Genomic DNA, 16,705 nt, shown 5'->3' with positions numbered 1-16,705 from the left:
TATTGTTTGTGATTGTGTGTATGTATGTAATATTATGTATGATTGACGCATATATACACTCTTTTTAGTTTTGTTATTTTCTGCTGTTTTTGCCTCTATCATTGTCGTTATTATTCTCACTATTCTAACAATATCTAGTATGTTAAGTATCCATCATCATTATATTGTCCGATTTCTTTAGAGAGAGGGGAAAATACACACACACGCATGCACACACACAAAAAAAAACAACAACAAAGAGACGTACACACATCCCACCAACCTACACTTGAAAACGACACACGCCGCGAATCAAGAGACGGGATAAAGGGACGAATACGAGAATGGCAAATGATATTCAGAGGGATGTGTTCCTTATGTACATTTAATATAGACAATGACACGACATTAGAACCATAGCTGAAGGCAAGATCATGATAGAAATCAACAATAAATGTCCAGTAAGGACAGCGTTCATATGTTGTACAATCCTTTGCTCGAATGCTCTCTTGAGTTCATTCAAAAGTTCAGGATGGTATGATGTAGACGAAACGATGACCAATAGACATGTAGAATGGAGCCGGTGTGTAGTAGAAACCCGCTTTTGTCGATGGATACGAAGAAGTCGGTCGGCTGCTCCGGGAGAGAAAGTCTACAGACATCAAGGGATTGGTGGCGCCCTGCTGCTTTCGATGAGATGTCGTCTGCTGCAAACTGATGACGTCACTCTCATCGCTAATGCGGAATGTCGACCAGGAATCCGGTGATCGGCTGCTACAAGACAGGAAATCGACTGACATCGGTGAGTTGTTGATGTCGAACTTCTTGGGAGGCGGTGTGTTCTCCTGGTCGATGACATCGCCTGTCGAAGATCGCTTTCGCTTCCTATTGTATTCTACCTCAGTTTCTGCGAATTCGTTGTCGATGTGTCTCATCCCGGAAACTGGTTGAACTGGATCGGAAGTACGGGCGGCTCGGCGATAACGTGCACGACGATTCTGGAACCAGACCTGCACATGGAGAAAAAGGATACATTACAGTTTGTTTAGATTTCATGTATAAGAGCACATTAGCATCATCGTCATCATCGTCATCGCTATGATAATAATAATACGCTTTTACACTGCGCATTTTCCATGACACATTTAGATATTGTATAATTATAGACTACCATTTTTTAGCCACTAAATCCCCTTCATTAAAGAAAGCAAAATTATCAATAGTTGGATAAAGGACGATGATAGCAAATGTTCTTATATAATAATCCTTGAGCGCAGAATACACTGACACTCAATTTTAATAAGAACACTGTTACAAAGTGATTATAATACGTGTATACTCATTGACAACCGTTTATAAAAATGAGACATGCATCAGCGTTATTCACTGGGATAAAAGAAAATAGTACTTACTCGAATCCTGGCTTCGGTGAGACCAAATGCAGCGGCCAGTTTCTCTCTAGAAACGATGTCAGGATATCGGTCTCTGCTGAATTCGACTTCGAGTCTCTCCAGCTGCAGTTTGGTGAACTTGGTCGGACGTCGACGACGTGAATGTTCAGTACAAACGGACGACGACTTGTGGGCGAGCAACCATAGGGAATCAGCCATGGTCGATGATGACAGAACAGTGATCCGAATAAGGTGCTCTACGAAGATCGGTATGACGCGTCTTGACTTGCTGGGCTTGTGTCGAAAAGTGAAGTGCAAGATTTGTGACCACTGATCTTTACCCGATGAGAGAGATCAGTACTAAAGTATCGAGTAATGGACTCCTTCTCCCACTCAGGCTTGATTTTGATTGGTCGAAGTTGTACAGCCAATCACTAAAGACAGAGGCGTTGGGGATTACCCAAAGATGACGCTTCTAAGGATTTGAGTATCCGTCGTTATGAATGCCCGGCGTTTGAAAGCCAGAACAATAAGAAAGGGTATTAAAGCCGCCCGCCCGCGTTCGCGAGCTCCCATTTAGAACAATAGCTATAACAATCAGGGTGGTTTTAAGAAGTCAGAGGCGGTAGGGAAGACAGCTCTTCATGAATTTTGTTGGGAGCCGCAAAGGGACAAAAGACATAAAACTTTCTTCAGCTCATTTAAAGAGTCGCATAGCTTAGATTCTAAACAATGATATTTGGTATACTCAGGTAACGAAAGTGTAATGCAACCTGGTGGGCGACGATCGCGAGGGGGTGGGGGCATGTCATTTTACCCAATAATTCCAGAGATGTGGAACATTTCTTGCTTTTTTTTTGACAGAAAACTGTCCAAATACTTTAGAGTGAGGTAGCCATGAAATCACAAATCTTCCCTTATTATAGTTGGTGCATGAAAACATGCTGGATTTTGTCTGGTCAGTAATTTTACTTTTCAATTTCAGTCTAAAAGCTGATTTCATTTTCCGACAGAACTTTATGTAAAAATGAACATTGTAGAATGAAAAGACTATACAATAATTGAGGAACTTTATAGTAATTAGACATTGTATCAAAAAATCAGAAGTGGCCGAAATGAGGTATAACCTTGCATAAAGTGCGAAAAATGGTAGGACCCACTATTAAGATAGAGCTTGTAGAATGTGGCCCATTGAATAAAAAAGTGTAACATATAAATACACTTAAATAGACGGGGATAAACATGAAACGAGACTAGACAACAATAGAACTACTGAAGGAAAGGTTGTAAGACACAAAACGGAATTGACAAGACAAACAATCAAACAAACAAACTCTGTAGAACATCGAATAAAGAAAGAATTATAGTTGTGCCAGTAATTACACCGCTATGTATAGTTCATTTGAAGGACATGAGAGCATTATTTCATTGCAATAATAAATCAATTCATTAAACTAAATGAAAGTTACGCTTCTGACATTGAACCTCTTCTAAATTTTTATAATAATAACTATTATGACCACTATCACAATTTCCTCTGCACTTTGATTTAGAAATTTCTGCATTCTACCCCCTCCCCTTTCAATGTTCTCTTTTTTTTTGGGGGGGGGGGAGGGAGTGGGATTCTGATTATAATGACACTTTCACTACTATGTATGTTTGATTTTGACTGTATTTACCAGCGTCAACCTGGATACATGCAGCTTGAAACTTTATTTCATTCTTGACAAATATTTGATATGATGTATTATCGCTAAATTGGTTATCAATGGGCTAAATTAGCCGTGTTACACCTCTACCGAGTTAGACTCGTCACTGATATACCATAATCACTTTCGCTGTTGTTGCACATATTATAATCGATGCAGATGAATAATTTCATCTAAATTTAGTATTAACTGGCAGTTACATTATCAACTAAAAGCCGTTACCGGCAAAAAGTAATATAAATGGCTAGTATGGATGAGGTTTGTGCTTAGGTATCATTGGTGTTTAAAGCATACATCGGCGGCCAATTTCATTCACCTTTTGCACTAACGGGATGATCATTCCAAAAATCTTTTAACAAGGTTTTAGTCGACTCTGGTATAATCGACCTTCAACAAATGAAAGTCCATGAACAGTCCATTGTTCCTTAGTTTCAAAATGTGGAACAGCGGCAAAACTTTCTTGTATGCGGTAAGGTTATTCCAGGCTATTGTTTCGTTTGTCGGCAGCGGATCGACAATCAGACCGTAAATAAACAAAAGGTAATGGTTCGCTTGTAATTTGTAGGCCAAACGTGTATATCAGGAAGATCCGCACTCCTATTAAGATTGGCGAAGGCATGAAACTATCTCATTGGCCAGTTTATCGGACCAATCATCAACGCGTCTTTGTTTAATTATCAGTAGCGTGTAAGAGTGATTATTCGCGGCTTTGCTAATTCTTCCTTATCTTTTCCCAAGTGAATCACAAGCAGGCGTCACATGCTACTTTGATAGTCACCACACTCGTTCAGACTGTCTCGAAGTTAAGTTGTTTCTTTAACGTTTTCCCACAAACCGATATCTTTACAAACCCATTCCCAATCCGGCATGGCTGATTCACTGCTCTCCCTTCTCCCTCAAGTCTCGACGTCCGTTCCTACCAAAGGCCTTCGTCGTCGACGTCCGACCATGTTCACTGAATGGCAGCTCGAGAGGTTGAAGGCTGAATTCGATATCGACCGATATCCCGACATCGTTTCTAGAGAGAAACTGGCTGCCTCACTCGGCCTCGATGAAGACAGAATACAAGTATGTAAAGCAAAGATGTATAAAATAAATGACGAAGTAAAATTGATTATATCTTGTAATATTTCTTTGATATCCCTGAATGTAGATTGATGGTTTCAAATTAAAGCTATCACTTCATCGACTGTTATTACAATGGAATACCTGATATAAATCAAAATTTGAGACTCGAACACTCGTAGTACAGCAGCAAGAATACGAATGGCACGTCCTTTGTCGCACGAGATTTGATGACTTTTTTTTTCTGGCAGTAGCATGTTACATTTTATGTTTAAAAAAATGTTTGTGCATGAAGCAAAATGCTAACGTCAGATTTGTTCTTTGTTTGTCTTCAGGTCTGGTTCCAGAATCGCCGTTCACGCCTTCGTCGAGCTTCACTCAACTCCCTCTCTGCTCGACCAGACATCAGCCACAACCAGATCGTCAGGTCAACCGATATCGAGGGACCGGAGTCTTCATCTAGAGGAAAGCATAAGCGATCAACCGAATGCGACGTCATCGACCAGGAGAACACACCGCCGCCCAAGAAGCTCGCGATCAACGACTCACCGATGTCAATCGATTTCCTGTCTCGTAGCAGCCGATCACCGGGTTCCTGGTCGACTTTCCGCATCAGCGACAAGCGTGACATCATGAGTTTGCAGCAGACCACCACATCTCATCGAAAGCAGCAGTGCGCCACCAATCCCTTGATGTCTGTAGACTTTCTCTCCCGAAGCAGCCGACCGACTTCTCCGTTTCCATCGCCATACCGTGAAGGGAGTCTTCACCACAGCCCGTCGCCATTCTACATGTTTAGTCATCCTTATATCTTCGTCGTTCCACACTGAATGCTGTGAAGCTGCCGCACTTTCATAGGAGTGACTGAAATTTTGTACTGTATATCATTTCTCATATTGAGAGGTTTGTTTGACACTTTCCTGTAGACAATTTTGTAAACAAGAATGCTTCCGACTTCAGGACACTCTTCCTCTTTTCTGAGACACTCGCGATAACTCAGCAACATTGTTTTGTTTCTATATCTTCAATGTTTAATAATAAACATTACGGTTTGACATTGAGATTTCATTTATTTCATCTTATCTTATTCCTGTGGTATTTTTGAGTATTGCATGATTTTATATTTGTTCACGGTTGTTTGTTTGTTTGTTTCTTTGTTTGTTTGTTTGTTTGTTTGAGTCTGTGTGTGTGTTTTGTGTAACCCAAGTAACACAATGATTACTTATATGCGTGTGTGCTTGCGTGTATGTATAGTTATTGTATGTGTCGTTCTTTTGTTGTTACAGTGGGCTCCATTTTGAGAAAAGGGTAAATGCTCGCCAGTATTCATGCTTTATTGACATTAGGTCTTACCTTCACAAATAACTTAATGAATTGGAGAGAGGGACTAGAATTTTTGGTTAAGTATGGGTCAACAATGAAGTGATGTAAACGGAATCTGAAATGACAGAGAAATACAAGGGAGAATAGATAAAATGTACAGCTGGTAAATATTGACAAATATGATACAAAGAATTCTGACACAGCTGCGTGTTATGATACGATATTGATGAACACGTGCACAACACATACACAACGAACACTCACACACACACACACACACACAGACGCAGGCAAAGACACTCAAACAAACAAACAAACAGTCATAAACAAAAATAAAATCAAGCTATACTCTAAGAAATACACTACACATATGAGCACACACAGTCCGACAGTGGTAATTCAAATCACATAATTTATCTACATTTTTATTCTCACATCGCATTATATCAAGCTCCTCAGTTTTGTACTTCTAGTTTTCATTGCCCAGCAGAACTTAGATACATTCAATTCAAATGTAGGATGATTAACATTTTAAGAATTAGAAGAATTGAATAAAGGTTCAAATGATAAAATATTGAATATCAGCATTCAATTCATACAGGATGGGATGCATTATTAACATTGTATTCTAACTTGGATCAATGTTAGTAGGCGTACTTGCATATGAAGTTTAGTGAACTCGTGAAGAACTAAACAAGTTTGCTTTTAAAATATCAACCACTGTGAAACAGAGAAGTTAAAGATAATCATGTTTGTTCTCTATTTGACTTATAACAAAAGGACACTAGATTCCGGACCAAACAAACCGCTACATTAAGATAGAATAAGTCAGAAAGTAGAAGAAAGTAAAAACGAAAATGTTTTCACGAAACAGTTATATGATTACTTCCCCAATAGAAAATAAGAATATATCTGGGACACGACTTTTCACTTTACGATTTCTAATACTACCATGACTACCTTGTAAAGATTATGACAAGAGCGTCCTCATTGTTACAGTCATGACAGTCCTGAAACAACTTGATGCAAACGATGCAAGTTCTTGAAACAGGTCACGACATCATCGAGTCCTGTTTTAGTTATTACGTAATTAGTCAGTAATATAGTTATTACGATTTGAGTTGTATGAGATCTGTAATCATCGAAAAAGGAGCAAGACCTTAATGTTAATGATGTTTGTTGGAATTTTGGAAACCTGTGCAGATCTCTCCGTGGTGGATAGGCTGTGATAAAAAGGAACATAAAAACAGCGTTTAAAGGGATCGTACAGTTTTGGTTGAGACTAATTTCAGGTTTCTGATTTTTTTTTTTGGTGAAATTATGAGAAACCTCTTATGAAATATGAAAGAGCATGTAATTCTATGAGGAATTCAATGTTTATTTGGTGAAAATTGGTTTTGAAATGGCTGAGATATCCAAAAAGAGCGATTCTAATAAAGTGTGGGACCCACACTTTATTACGATCACTTTATTTTACTTTGTTTTCAGATTTTCAGTCATTCAAAACCTGATTTTCATCAAATAAACTTTAAATTCCTATTAAAATGGTATGCTCTGTACTATATCATAAGTGTTTTCTTTGTATCTCGGAAAATGTTAAAAGCCCAATTCTCATCTCCTGCAGTAATTTTTTTTTTTTTTTTTTTACTTCCACACATAGTTTGGAAACAAAGTTCACTTCAAATGCCATTTTAACGAATTCAATGATGAAACGTTTTATCCATTTTCTAACTTTTCTTCCCATCCCCTTTCTTTCGATCAAGAAAGGAGTTTTGGGGTCTCTTCAAAACTGTGATCACTGTCACGTTAAAATTCAGCACGCCTTGTGATCCACGAGCTCAACTAGAACCGGATCTTCTTTAGATGCAATTTTTGCACACTCGCTTCCCTACTCTTTTCTGTGTCGGCAAAGTAGCTGAACAAGAGCACAAGTCTAAGGTTAAGCGAACTAAGGCATAATACCGATTCCTTTGAGGGGATCAAGATCAGGGGCAGTGGCTTCAAGAAGCACAACTTTTTATTGTTGATACTAAATCGTCATCAAAACTCTGATGGTTTCAAAAGAACTCGGTGCGTATAGAATGTGTCGGGTGGTGACATGTCTATTCAGCCTGTCGCTTCTATAGAGCGTTCAATGTTCTCATAGAACCGCTATCGATTCGGTCTCGCCTTTAAACTACAATGACATTCTACCGCTACACTGTCTCTAACGAGATGAAAGTAAACCGCCTCGTTAGGTCACTCAATGAATCCCTTTTGAAAATTGTACAATGGAGGATTTCAGTCTATGTCGGACCCTTGTACCTCTATATCGGCCAGTCCGCATCCTGTCAATCATACGTCTCACGCCAACCTATGGGGTCGACAATATCACATCACGGCGGCACCATGAAAATGTCACTGGATATACCTTAAGCCAGCATACATTAGCGGATAATATTGATGCTAACAACAACAGTGATGATTACCACGATAAAATTATGGTTTTTCGTACTATCATCATTTTATCATAATTATATCGTAATTGCAATAACCATTTCTATCGCAGCAGTATTAGTATTGCGTAGTTAGTGGCGTAAAATTACTTGCATTTCACAGTGTAGTAGTAATAGTTATAGTAGTAGTAGTAGTAGTAGTAGTAGTAGTAGTAGTAGTAGTAGTAGTAGTAGTAGTAGTAATAGTAGTAGTAGTAGTATCAAAGTAGTATAATATCATCGTCTTTGCAATCAGACGTGTATATAAGCGCAAAACATCATTCACTTTGGGCAATGTGACATGTAGAAGTATCATTACATGTTCATTTTACATTCACTATAGTAGTATATATAGTATAGACTATGCTTGGGATCCTAAAGTTTAGATGTTTCAAATTCGTGTGCCCTTTTACAAGCCTGTGAATTATTTCCTTTTATAAACTGGTACATTGTAGAGGTATAGGCATTAGGAATTTAAAACGCTATACAGTCCACACATGGATATACATGCAAACGATCAAACAAGTAACCAAACAAACAAACTAACCCTCAATTTGAACACAGTAGTGTACACTCATTCACTACACCCACTGGCAGGAGGACCACTCACACGTGTATGGCACAAGACACACACGTCTATAATATTATACATTACTCATGCAATCTATAACTGCTCTTAATTAATCATAATCAGGTCCTATAAGCTTGTTTCATTGCCTATAAATTCACTGCTCCTCACACTTAACTTCTCATGTTGCTTCTTTTCTTCCTTCTTCACTAGATTCCATTTGGAGATGGATTAGTTAAGTTAGCACAAGACAAGTTTCAATGGCAGATTGCCTATTTCTGTGTATGTTTGTTTTCTTTCTTTCTTTTTTTGATGCTGCCATCACTTTGACGCACATTCTAAATACACAGAACCCTGCATTTTTCTCTTTAAAAAGTGTTTCATTGACTTCTTAGATTTAATTGAGTCTTGTTCTAATACTTCAAAGATTATTTTGATTATTATACTGTAATGTTCGGTGAAGTTGTTTTTGTTTCGTGTAGATGACATCGCCATTTAATGTGTGATTTCCACGAAAATGCAGAGAAAATATGAAAGTGAACTGAACTGAGTTGAACTCAAATGTCAGGAACTGAATCCCGATACAGAGTAGCTGACTCACCTACCTTCACATCACATAAAACCTGGCGTAGCTATGAGACCTGAGGTTTATCAGCTTGAACTATTTTGCGTTACCCATTTTTTTTTCTAATGTTAAGTCAGACACATCGTGTTAACCTCAATTCGCAAGGACTGTATTTTTAATACAATTGAATTCTATCTATACATTAGAGTGTAGTAGCCAGTTCTCGGGTAGCAGTGATGTCGGGATATTACTCGATGTGAACAATGTTCCAAGCTTGAATAGGTCAAATTACCTGACCAGTGAGGTTAACGAGATGGCCGAGACCACGCGGCTGTAAAAGAGCCATATTACCTTTAATCCCCTAATCTGCTAGTGGTCAGCCGGCCAGAGATTAAAGTCAACAATGTTCAGCGTGCTTTTGATAATTATTGTGCATTCGCCATATCGAGTGCAATCAAACGTGCAGTTCAATGGAACCGCGGAGCGTCTTTCGCGCCGTCAAACTTTGCCAAGATTCTTTTCAGCTCTTGAAAGGATCATTCAAGGCTAATGACGATGCGATGAAGTAATTTGATCGAAGTTTGCCGCTGATGAACCTGGACACAAACTGTCCACCCCTGACTGTCAATCAATCCAAACGTGTCAGTCACAGATTCGAGAGGATAAAACTGCGTTATGTTGCATGACTGGAATTCATGATGTACCATACATAGGAGAGATAGGTGATCGATATCAAAGTTCCTTTTGATGTACTCATGTAAGCGTTATGTATATTACTTTGTATTACTTTATATGGAAATAAAAACATTTTGAATTGAATTGATATATGATAGGACATACAAACACGCACATACGATATCAGTAACGTGTCATGTAAGCAAATCAAGTAAAATATTCTCATGACAATTTAAACTCCTGTGCACACAGTATCGCTACACTTATAACAATTTCTTTAACTCCATACAATTCATAAATGTTACAACAAAACTCTAAGAGCTATATTCATAAGAAGATCTCCCTGAGCGTGATTGCAAAACATTAATTATGTATATCTCTGATATGAATTTAGTTACTCCTTTTATAGCTGTCATTCTGTTTTGGGTGATTACATTTATTTCCGAGGTATTGGCGACTATCGACATGATAACTCGGAATTAAACTGCATGAGCAGTAACATGCATCCAAGTTCGTTTTTAACTGAAGCGACCACATTGCACAAATATTACCTAACCATTTCAAACTGTTCAAGTGAACTATCTTGCCTCCATATAAAAATTAAATTGTCTTGACAATCGAAAGCAAATATGCGATAGATCTTTCTCGCAGTACGTGAGCGAGTTTTTGTTTTTGTTTTTGTTTTTGCTTGTTTGATAAGGAAAGGATAAGTTTGTGTAAATGGTATAAATTTTGAACAGCTTATCGCCTCTAGGAATAGACCAATTTACTGATATGTTAAAATCAATAGATAAATATGAATATTGGGATCCACATTAACGTTTTTATTAATTTAAGGGTCCTTATAAAATATGTAGGATTATACTGTAATTAAATCTTATATGCATCTTTGGTTGTTGCTGTATCTGGCAAACCTCAGACAACCTTTCTACTTTGTGTTGTTGATTTATGTCTCTGTTATTGTTTACCTCTTGTATATGTGTGTATATTGTATAAAACGCTATAGCCCTTGATTCTCTTATCTTCATCTCCCCTTTCAAACTCACACTCTGGTCAATTGCTTTTACAATTTTCTTCACTAACAATATTCTGATTGTCGTGTGTTCTTTCTTATATCATGGCGCCCCTGTCATATAGCCTGAAAATTCATTATCTACTCACGTTGCATTAGTGTGTTGTAATGGGTTGACACCTGCTACACTGTGAAATGCACATCTGTCAATGTCTGTCATTCTCTTTCTTGCATAACTATCAAATCAGATTTTAAACAGTTGATATATATATATATATATATATAGTTAATTATATATATATATATATATGAGGTATATGTATGCAGAGAGAGGGGGAGATACACACACACGCACACACGAACAAAAAGACGCACACACATCAGTACACCAACCTACACTTGAAGACGACACACGACACGAATCAAAAGAGACGGGACAAAAGGACGAATACGAGAATGACAAATAATAGGGATGTGTTCTTTATGTACATTTTTAATATAGACAATGACACGACATTAGAAGCATAGCTGAAGGCAAGATCATGATAGAAATCAACAATACGTCGATTAAGGAGAGCGTTCATGTGTTGTACGACCCTTTTCTCGAATGTTCTCTTGAGTTCATCAAAAAGTTCAGGATGGTATGATGTAGACAAAACGATGACTAATGGACGTGTTGAATGGAGCCGGTGTGTAGTAGAAACTCGCTTTTGTCGATGAATACGAAGAAGTCTGTCGGCTGCTTCGGGAGAGGAAGTCTACAGACATCAAGGGATTGGTGGCCCCCTGCTGCTTTCGATGAGATGTTGTCTGCTGCAAATTGATGACGTCACTCTCATCGCTGATTCGGAACGTCGACCAGGAATCCGGTGATCGGCTGCTACGAGACAGGAAATCGACTGACATCGGTGAGTCGTTGATGTCGAACTTCTTGGGCGGCGGTGTGTTCTCCTGGTCGATGACATCGCATGTCGAAGATCGCTTTCGTTTCCTATTGTATTCTACCTCAGGTTCTGCGAATTCGTTGTCGATGTGTCTCATCCCGGAAAGTGGTTGAACTGGATCGGAAGTACGGGCGGCTCGGCGATAACGTGCACGACGATTCTGGAACCAGACCTGCACATGGAGAAAAGGACACATTACAGTTTGTGTAGATTTCATGTATAAGAGCACATCATCATCATCATCACTATGATAATGATAGTATTACGCTTTACGCTTTAATACAGCGCATTTTCCACGACACATTTAAATCCTGTGTAATCATAATTACGTAGACTACCATTTTTGAGCCACTATAAGTCCCCTTCATTAAAGAAAGCAAAATTATCAATAGTTTCAGTACTTGGACAAAGCATGCACGATAAATAGCAAATGGGCTCATATCCTTGAGCGCAAAATACACTGATGCTCAATTTTAGTAAGTACATACACAAAGTGATTATGATACGTGGATACTCATTGACAACTTATAAAAATGAGACACACATAAGCGTTATTTACTGGGATAAAACAAAATAGTACTTACTCGAATCCTGGCTTCGGTGAGACCAAATGCTGCGGCCAGTTTCTCTCTAGAAACGATGTCAGGATATCCGTCTCTGCTGAATTCGACCTCGAGTGTCTCCAGCTGCAGTTTGGTGAACTTGGTCGGACGTCGACGACGTGAATGTTCAGTTGAAACGGACGACGACTTGTGGGAGAGCAGCCATAGGGAATCAGTCATGGTCGATGATGACAGAAGAGTGAATCGAATAAAGTGCTCTACGAAGATCGGTTTGACGCGTCTTGACTTCCTGGGCTTGTGTCGAAAAGTGAAGTGCAAATTTTCGACCACTGATCTTTACCCGATGAGAGAGATCAGTAATAAGAGTAATGGACTCCTTGTCAGATTGAGGCTTGATTTTGATTGGTCGAAGTTGTACAACCAATCACTAAAGACAGAGGAGATGGGGATTACTCGAAGATGACGCTACCTGTGGATTTGAGTCGTTATGAATGTCCGGCGTTTGAAAGCGAGAACAATAGGAAAGGGTATTAAAGATGCCCGCCCGCCTTCGCGAGCTCCGATTTAGAACAATAACTCTAACAATCATGCAATCAGGGTGGCTTTCAAAAGTCAGAGGGGGTAGGGAAGACAGCTCTCATGAATTTTGTTGGGAGCCGCAAAGGGACAAAAGACACAAAACTTTCGTTACCTCAATTAAAGAGTCGCATAGCTTATAGATTCTGAACAATGATACTTAGTATACTCAGGTAACGAAAGAAGTAACGTTGTTAGATTAATTGTCCTACATGTTCTCACTTTTATGACGAAAGTCTTAGTTTGGATCGTCACAGGCTCCATGGATCCATATCATCTGCACATGAGATGTTAGTAACGACAATGACTGTGATGGTATATTTCCATAATATGGAAATGAAGATAATTATGTATATTTTATACAATATGAAATGATATTCAAACCATCTTCACGTGCTGTGACAGTTATAAGCGAACCATTATCGAAGTAGAAAATAATCGACGTTCTCTTCTCGCAGACCTGGATGTCATCCCTTTCTTAATCACGATCACGATGTATATTTTCTCAGATCAGATATTCTTTCGAAGAATCTAACATTGAACACAATCCTGTACAATCCAGGGATGAAAATACCACACTCATTTATATAGCAATATCAGACCACTACGGGCGTTCAGTGTATTTCTTGAAAATGTCACAAGAAATTGGATTATCACCGATGGACATTGACATACAAGTACGTCAGGTAGATGTAATGGAAAGGAAGTCGTCAAAATCGACCAATTTCAAATTGATAGTTTTAACGCAAATCAATACATGAGTGAACATTCATCTATTCTTATTCTTAAGTAGTTCATAACTTACTTACTTAGAAGCACAAATACACACACAAAGACACATCAACACACACACGCATTAATTCCAATTTATGACACAACAATAACAATGAGTAGAAACTTAACAAAGGCTATCAATAGTACATGTATTACATAATTTTATAGGCCTATGTCATAACGAATGTGATGATATTAGTATAATTACAAAAGATGTAAGTGCTTCACATGCTAAATTGTGTTATTTATCTAGAAAGAGAAGAGAACATCAATGGAGAAAAAAAAAAGGAGAAGAAGAAGTCTGGAAGCCCACTTAAAAATAGAGTAACATATGAATACACTTACATAGACGGGAATAAACATGAAACGAGACTAGACAACAATAGAACTACTGAAGGAAAGGTTGTAAGACACAAAACGGAATTGACAAGACAAACAAACAAACAAACAAACAAACTTTGTAGAACATCGAATAAAGAAAGAATTATAGCTGTGCCAGTAATTACACCGCTATGTATAGTTCAGTTGAAGGACATGAGAGCATATTTCATTGCAATATTAAATCAATTAATCATTGAACCTCATCTATTCTTTTATAATAATAATTATTGTGACCACTATCACAATTTCCTGTGCTTTCACTTTAGAAATTTCTGTATCGTACCCCCTCCCCTGTGAATGTTTTCTTCTTTTTTGGGGGGGACGGGGGGGGGGTGGGATTCTGATTTTAATGACACTTTCACTACTATGTATGTTTGATTTTGACTGTATTTACCAGCGTCAACCTAGATACATGCAGCTTGAAACTTTATTTCGTTCTTGACAAATATTTGATATGATGTAATATTGAAAGATTGATTACCAATAGGCTAAATTAGCCGTGTTACACCTCTACCGAGTCAGACTCGATACTGATATACCATAATCACTTTCGCTGATGTTGCACATATTTATTATAATCGATTCAATTAAATAATTTCGAAAGGTCAAAGGTAAATCTAGTATTAACTGGCAGTTACATTATCAACTAAAAGCCGTTACCGGCAAAGAGTAATATAAATGGTTAGTATGGATGAGGTTTGTGCTTAGGTATCATTGGTGTTTAAAGCATACATCGGCGGCGAATTTCAGTCACCTTTAGCACTGACGGGATGATCATTCCAAAAACCGTTTAACAAGGTTTTAATCGACTCTGATATAATCGACCTTCAACAAATGAAAAGAACAGTCCATTGTTCCTTAGTTTCAAAATGCGGAACAGCGGCAAAACTTTCTTGTACACGGTAAGGTTGTGCGAGGTTATTGTTTTGTTTGTCGGCAGCGGATCGACAATCAGGCCGTTGATAAACAAAAGGTAATGGTTCGCTTGTAATTTGCAGGCCGATATGTATATCTATCCGCACTCATGAAACTATCTCATTGGCCGGTTTATCGGACCAATCATCAACGTGTCTTTGTTTAATTGTCAGTAGTGTATAAGAGCGATTATTCGCGGCTTTGCTAATTCTTACTTATCTTTTCCCAAGTGAATCACAAGCAGGCGTCACATGCTATACTTTGATACAGTCACCACACTCGTTCAGACTGTCTCGAAGTTAAGTTGTTTCTTTAACGTTTTTCCATAAACCGATATCTTTACAAACCCAATCCCAATCAGGTATGGCTGATTCACTGCTCTCCCTTCTCCCTCAAGTCTCGACGTCCGTTCCTACCAAAGGCCTTCGTCGTCGACGTCCGACCATGTTCACCGAATGGCAGCTCGAGAGGTTGAAGGCTGAATTCGATATCGACCGATATCCCGACATCGTTTCTAGAGAGAAACTGGCTGCCTCACTCGGCCTCGATGAAGACAGAATACAAGTATGTAAAGCAAAGATGTATAAGATAAATGATGAAGTAAAGTTGATTATCTCTTGTAATACTTTTGTAATATTACTGAATGTAGATTGATGGTTTCAAATTAAAGCTTTCACTTCATCGACTGTTATTAAAATGGAATTCCTGATTTAAATAAAAATTTGAGACTCAAACACTCCCCTAGCACAGCAACGAGAATACGAATGGCACGTCCTTTGTCGCACGACATTTGGTGACTTTTTTTCTGGCAGTAGCATGTTACGTTTTATGTTAAAAAAAAAAATGTTTGTGTATGAAGCAAAATGCTAACGTCAGATTTGTTCTTTGTTTGCCTTCAGGTCTGGTTCCAGAATCGCCGTTCACGCCTTCGTCGAGCTTCACTCAACTCCCTCTCTGCTCGACCAGACATCAGCCACAACCAGATCGTCAGGTCAACCGACATCGAGGGACCGGAGTCTTCATCTAGAGGAAAGCATAAGCGATCAACCGAATGCGACGTCATCGACCAGGAGAACACACCGCCGCCCAAGAAGCTCGCCATCAACGACTCACCGATGTCAATCGATTTCCTGTCTCGTAGCAGCCGATCACCGGGTTCCTGGTCGACTTTCCGCATCAGCGACGAGCGTGACATCATGAGTTTGCAGCAGACCACATCTCATCGAAAGCAGCAGGGCGCCACCAATCCCTTGATGTCTGTAGACTTTCTCTCCCGAAGCAGCCGACCGACTTCTCCGTTTCCATCGCCATACCGTGAAGGGAGTCTCCACCACAGCCCGTCGCCATTCTACATGTTTAGTCATCCTTATGTCTTCGTCGTTCCACACTGAATGCTGTGAAGCTGCCGCACTTTCATAGGAGTGACTGAAATTTTGTACTGTATATCATTTCTCATATTGAGAAGTTTGTTTGACACTTTCCTGCAGACAATTTTGTAAACAAGAATGCTTCCGACTTCAGAACACTCTTCCTCTTTTCTGAGGCACTCGCGATGAATTCAGCAACATTGTTTTGTTTCTATATCTTCAATGTTTAATAATAAACATTACGGTTTGACATTGAGATTTCATTCATTTCATCTTATCTTATTCCTGTGGTATTTTTGAGTATTGCGTGATTTTATATCTGTTCACGGTTGTTTGTTTCTTTCTTTGTTTGTTTGTTTGTTTGAGTCTGTGTGTGTGTTTTGTGTAACCTAAGTAACACAATGATTACTTATATGCGTGTGTG

General features: G+C 38.7%; 3 protein-coding genes across 3 annotated transcripts; 2 read left to right on the top strand and 1 right to left on the bottom strand.

Annotated features, from left to right (window-relative positions):
* Positions 1-506: 506 nt before the first annotated feature.
* Positions 507-1,589, bottom strand: LOC140227432 (uncharacterized). The gene is made up of 2 exons (XM_072307836.1): positions 1,392-1,589; positions 507-989 (listed from the first exon to the last, which is right to left on the bottom strand). Exons 1-2 carry the CDS (start codon positions 1,587-1,589, stop codon positions 507-509), a joined length of 681 nt encoding a protein of 226 aa, XP_072163937.1.
* A 2,357-nt stretch (positions 1,590-3,946) lies between these two features.
* On the top strand, positions 3,947-4,974 carry LOC140227431 (uncharacterized). The gene is made up of 2 exons (XM_072307835.1): positions 3,947-4,147; positions 4,480-4,974. Exons 1-2 carry the CDS (start codon positions 3,947-3,949, stop codon positions 4,972-4,974), a joined length of 696 nt encoding a protein of 231 aa, XP_072163936.1.
* Positions 4,975-15,277: 10,303 nt separating this feature from the next.
* LOC140227430 (uncharacterized) lies at positions 15,278-16,424 on the top strand. The gene is made up of 2 exons (XM_072307834.1): positions 15,278-15,478; positions 15,814-16,424. The coding sequence occupies exons 1-2, from the start codon at positions 15,278-15,280 to the stop codon at positions 16,303-16,305; spliced, it is 693 nt and encodes a 230-aa protein (XP_072163935.1). The 3' UTR covers positions 16,306-16,424.
* The last annotated feature ends 281 nt before the right edge of the window (positions 16,425-16,705 follow it).

The sequence above is a fragment of the Diadema setosum genome, chromosome 4 (assembly GCF_964275005.1).
Source record: "Diadema setosum chromosome 4, eeDiaSeto1, whole genome shotgun sequence".
NCBI classification, from domain to species: Eukaryota; Metazoa; Echinodermata; class Echinoidea; order Diadematoida; family Diadematidae; genus Diadema; species Diadema setosum.
This window is presented reverse-complemented; position numbering and strand designations above follow the sequence as displayed.

Excerpts from the sequence above, each read along its gene's own strand:
- LOC140227430 (XM_072307834.1), top strand. The coding sequence starts at position 15,278 with ATGGCTGATTCACTGCTCTCCCTTCTCCCTCAAGTCTCGACGTCCGTT. Across the intron at positions 15,479-15,813 it reads TCGATGAAGACAGAATACAA|GTCTGGTTCCAGAATCGCCG; the intron begins GTATGTAAAGCA and ends GTTTGCCTTCAG.
- LOC140227431 (XM_072307835.1), top strand. The coding sequence starts at position 3,947 with ATGGCTGATTCACTGCTCTCCCTTCTCCCTCAAGTCTCGACGTCCGTT. Across the intron at positions 4,148-4,479 it reads TCGATGAAGACAGAATACAA|GTCTGGTTCCAGAATCGCCG; the intron begins GTATGTAAAGCA and ends GTTTGTCTTCAG.
- LOC140227432 (XM_072307836.1), bottom strand. The coding sequence starts at position 1,589 with ATGGCTGATTCCCTATGGTTGCTCGCCCACAAGTCGTCGTCCGTTTGT. Across the intron at positions 990-1,391 it reads TCACCGAAGCCAGGATTCGA|GTCTGGTTCCAGAATCGTCG; the intron begins GTAAGTACTATT and ends CTCCATGTGCAG.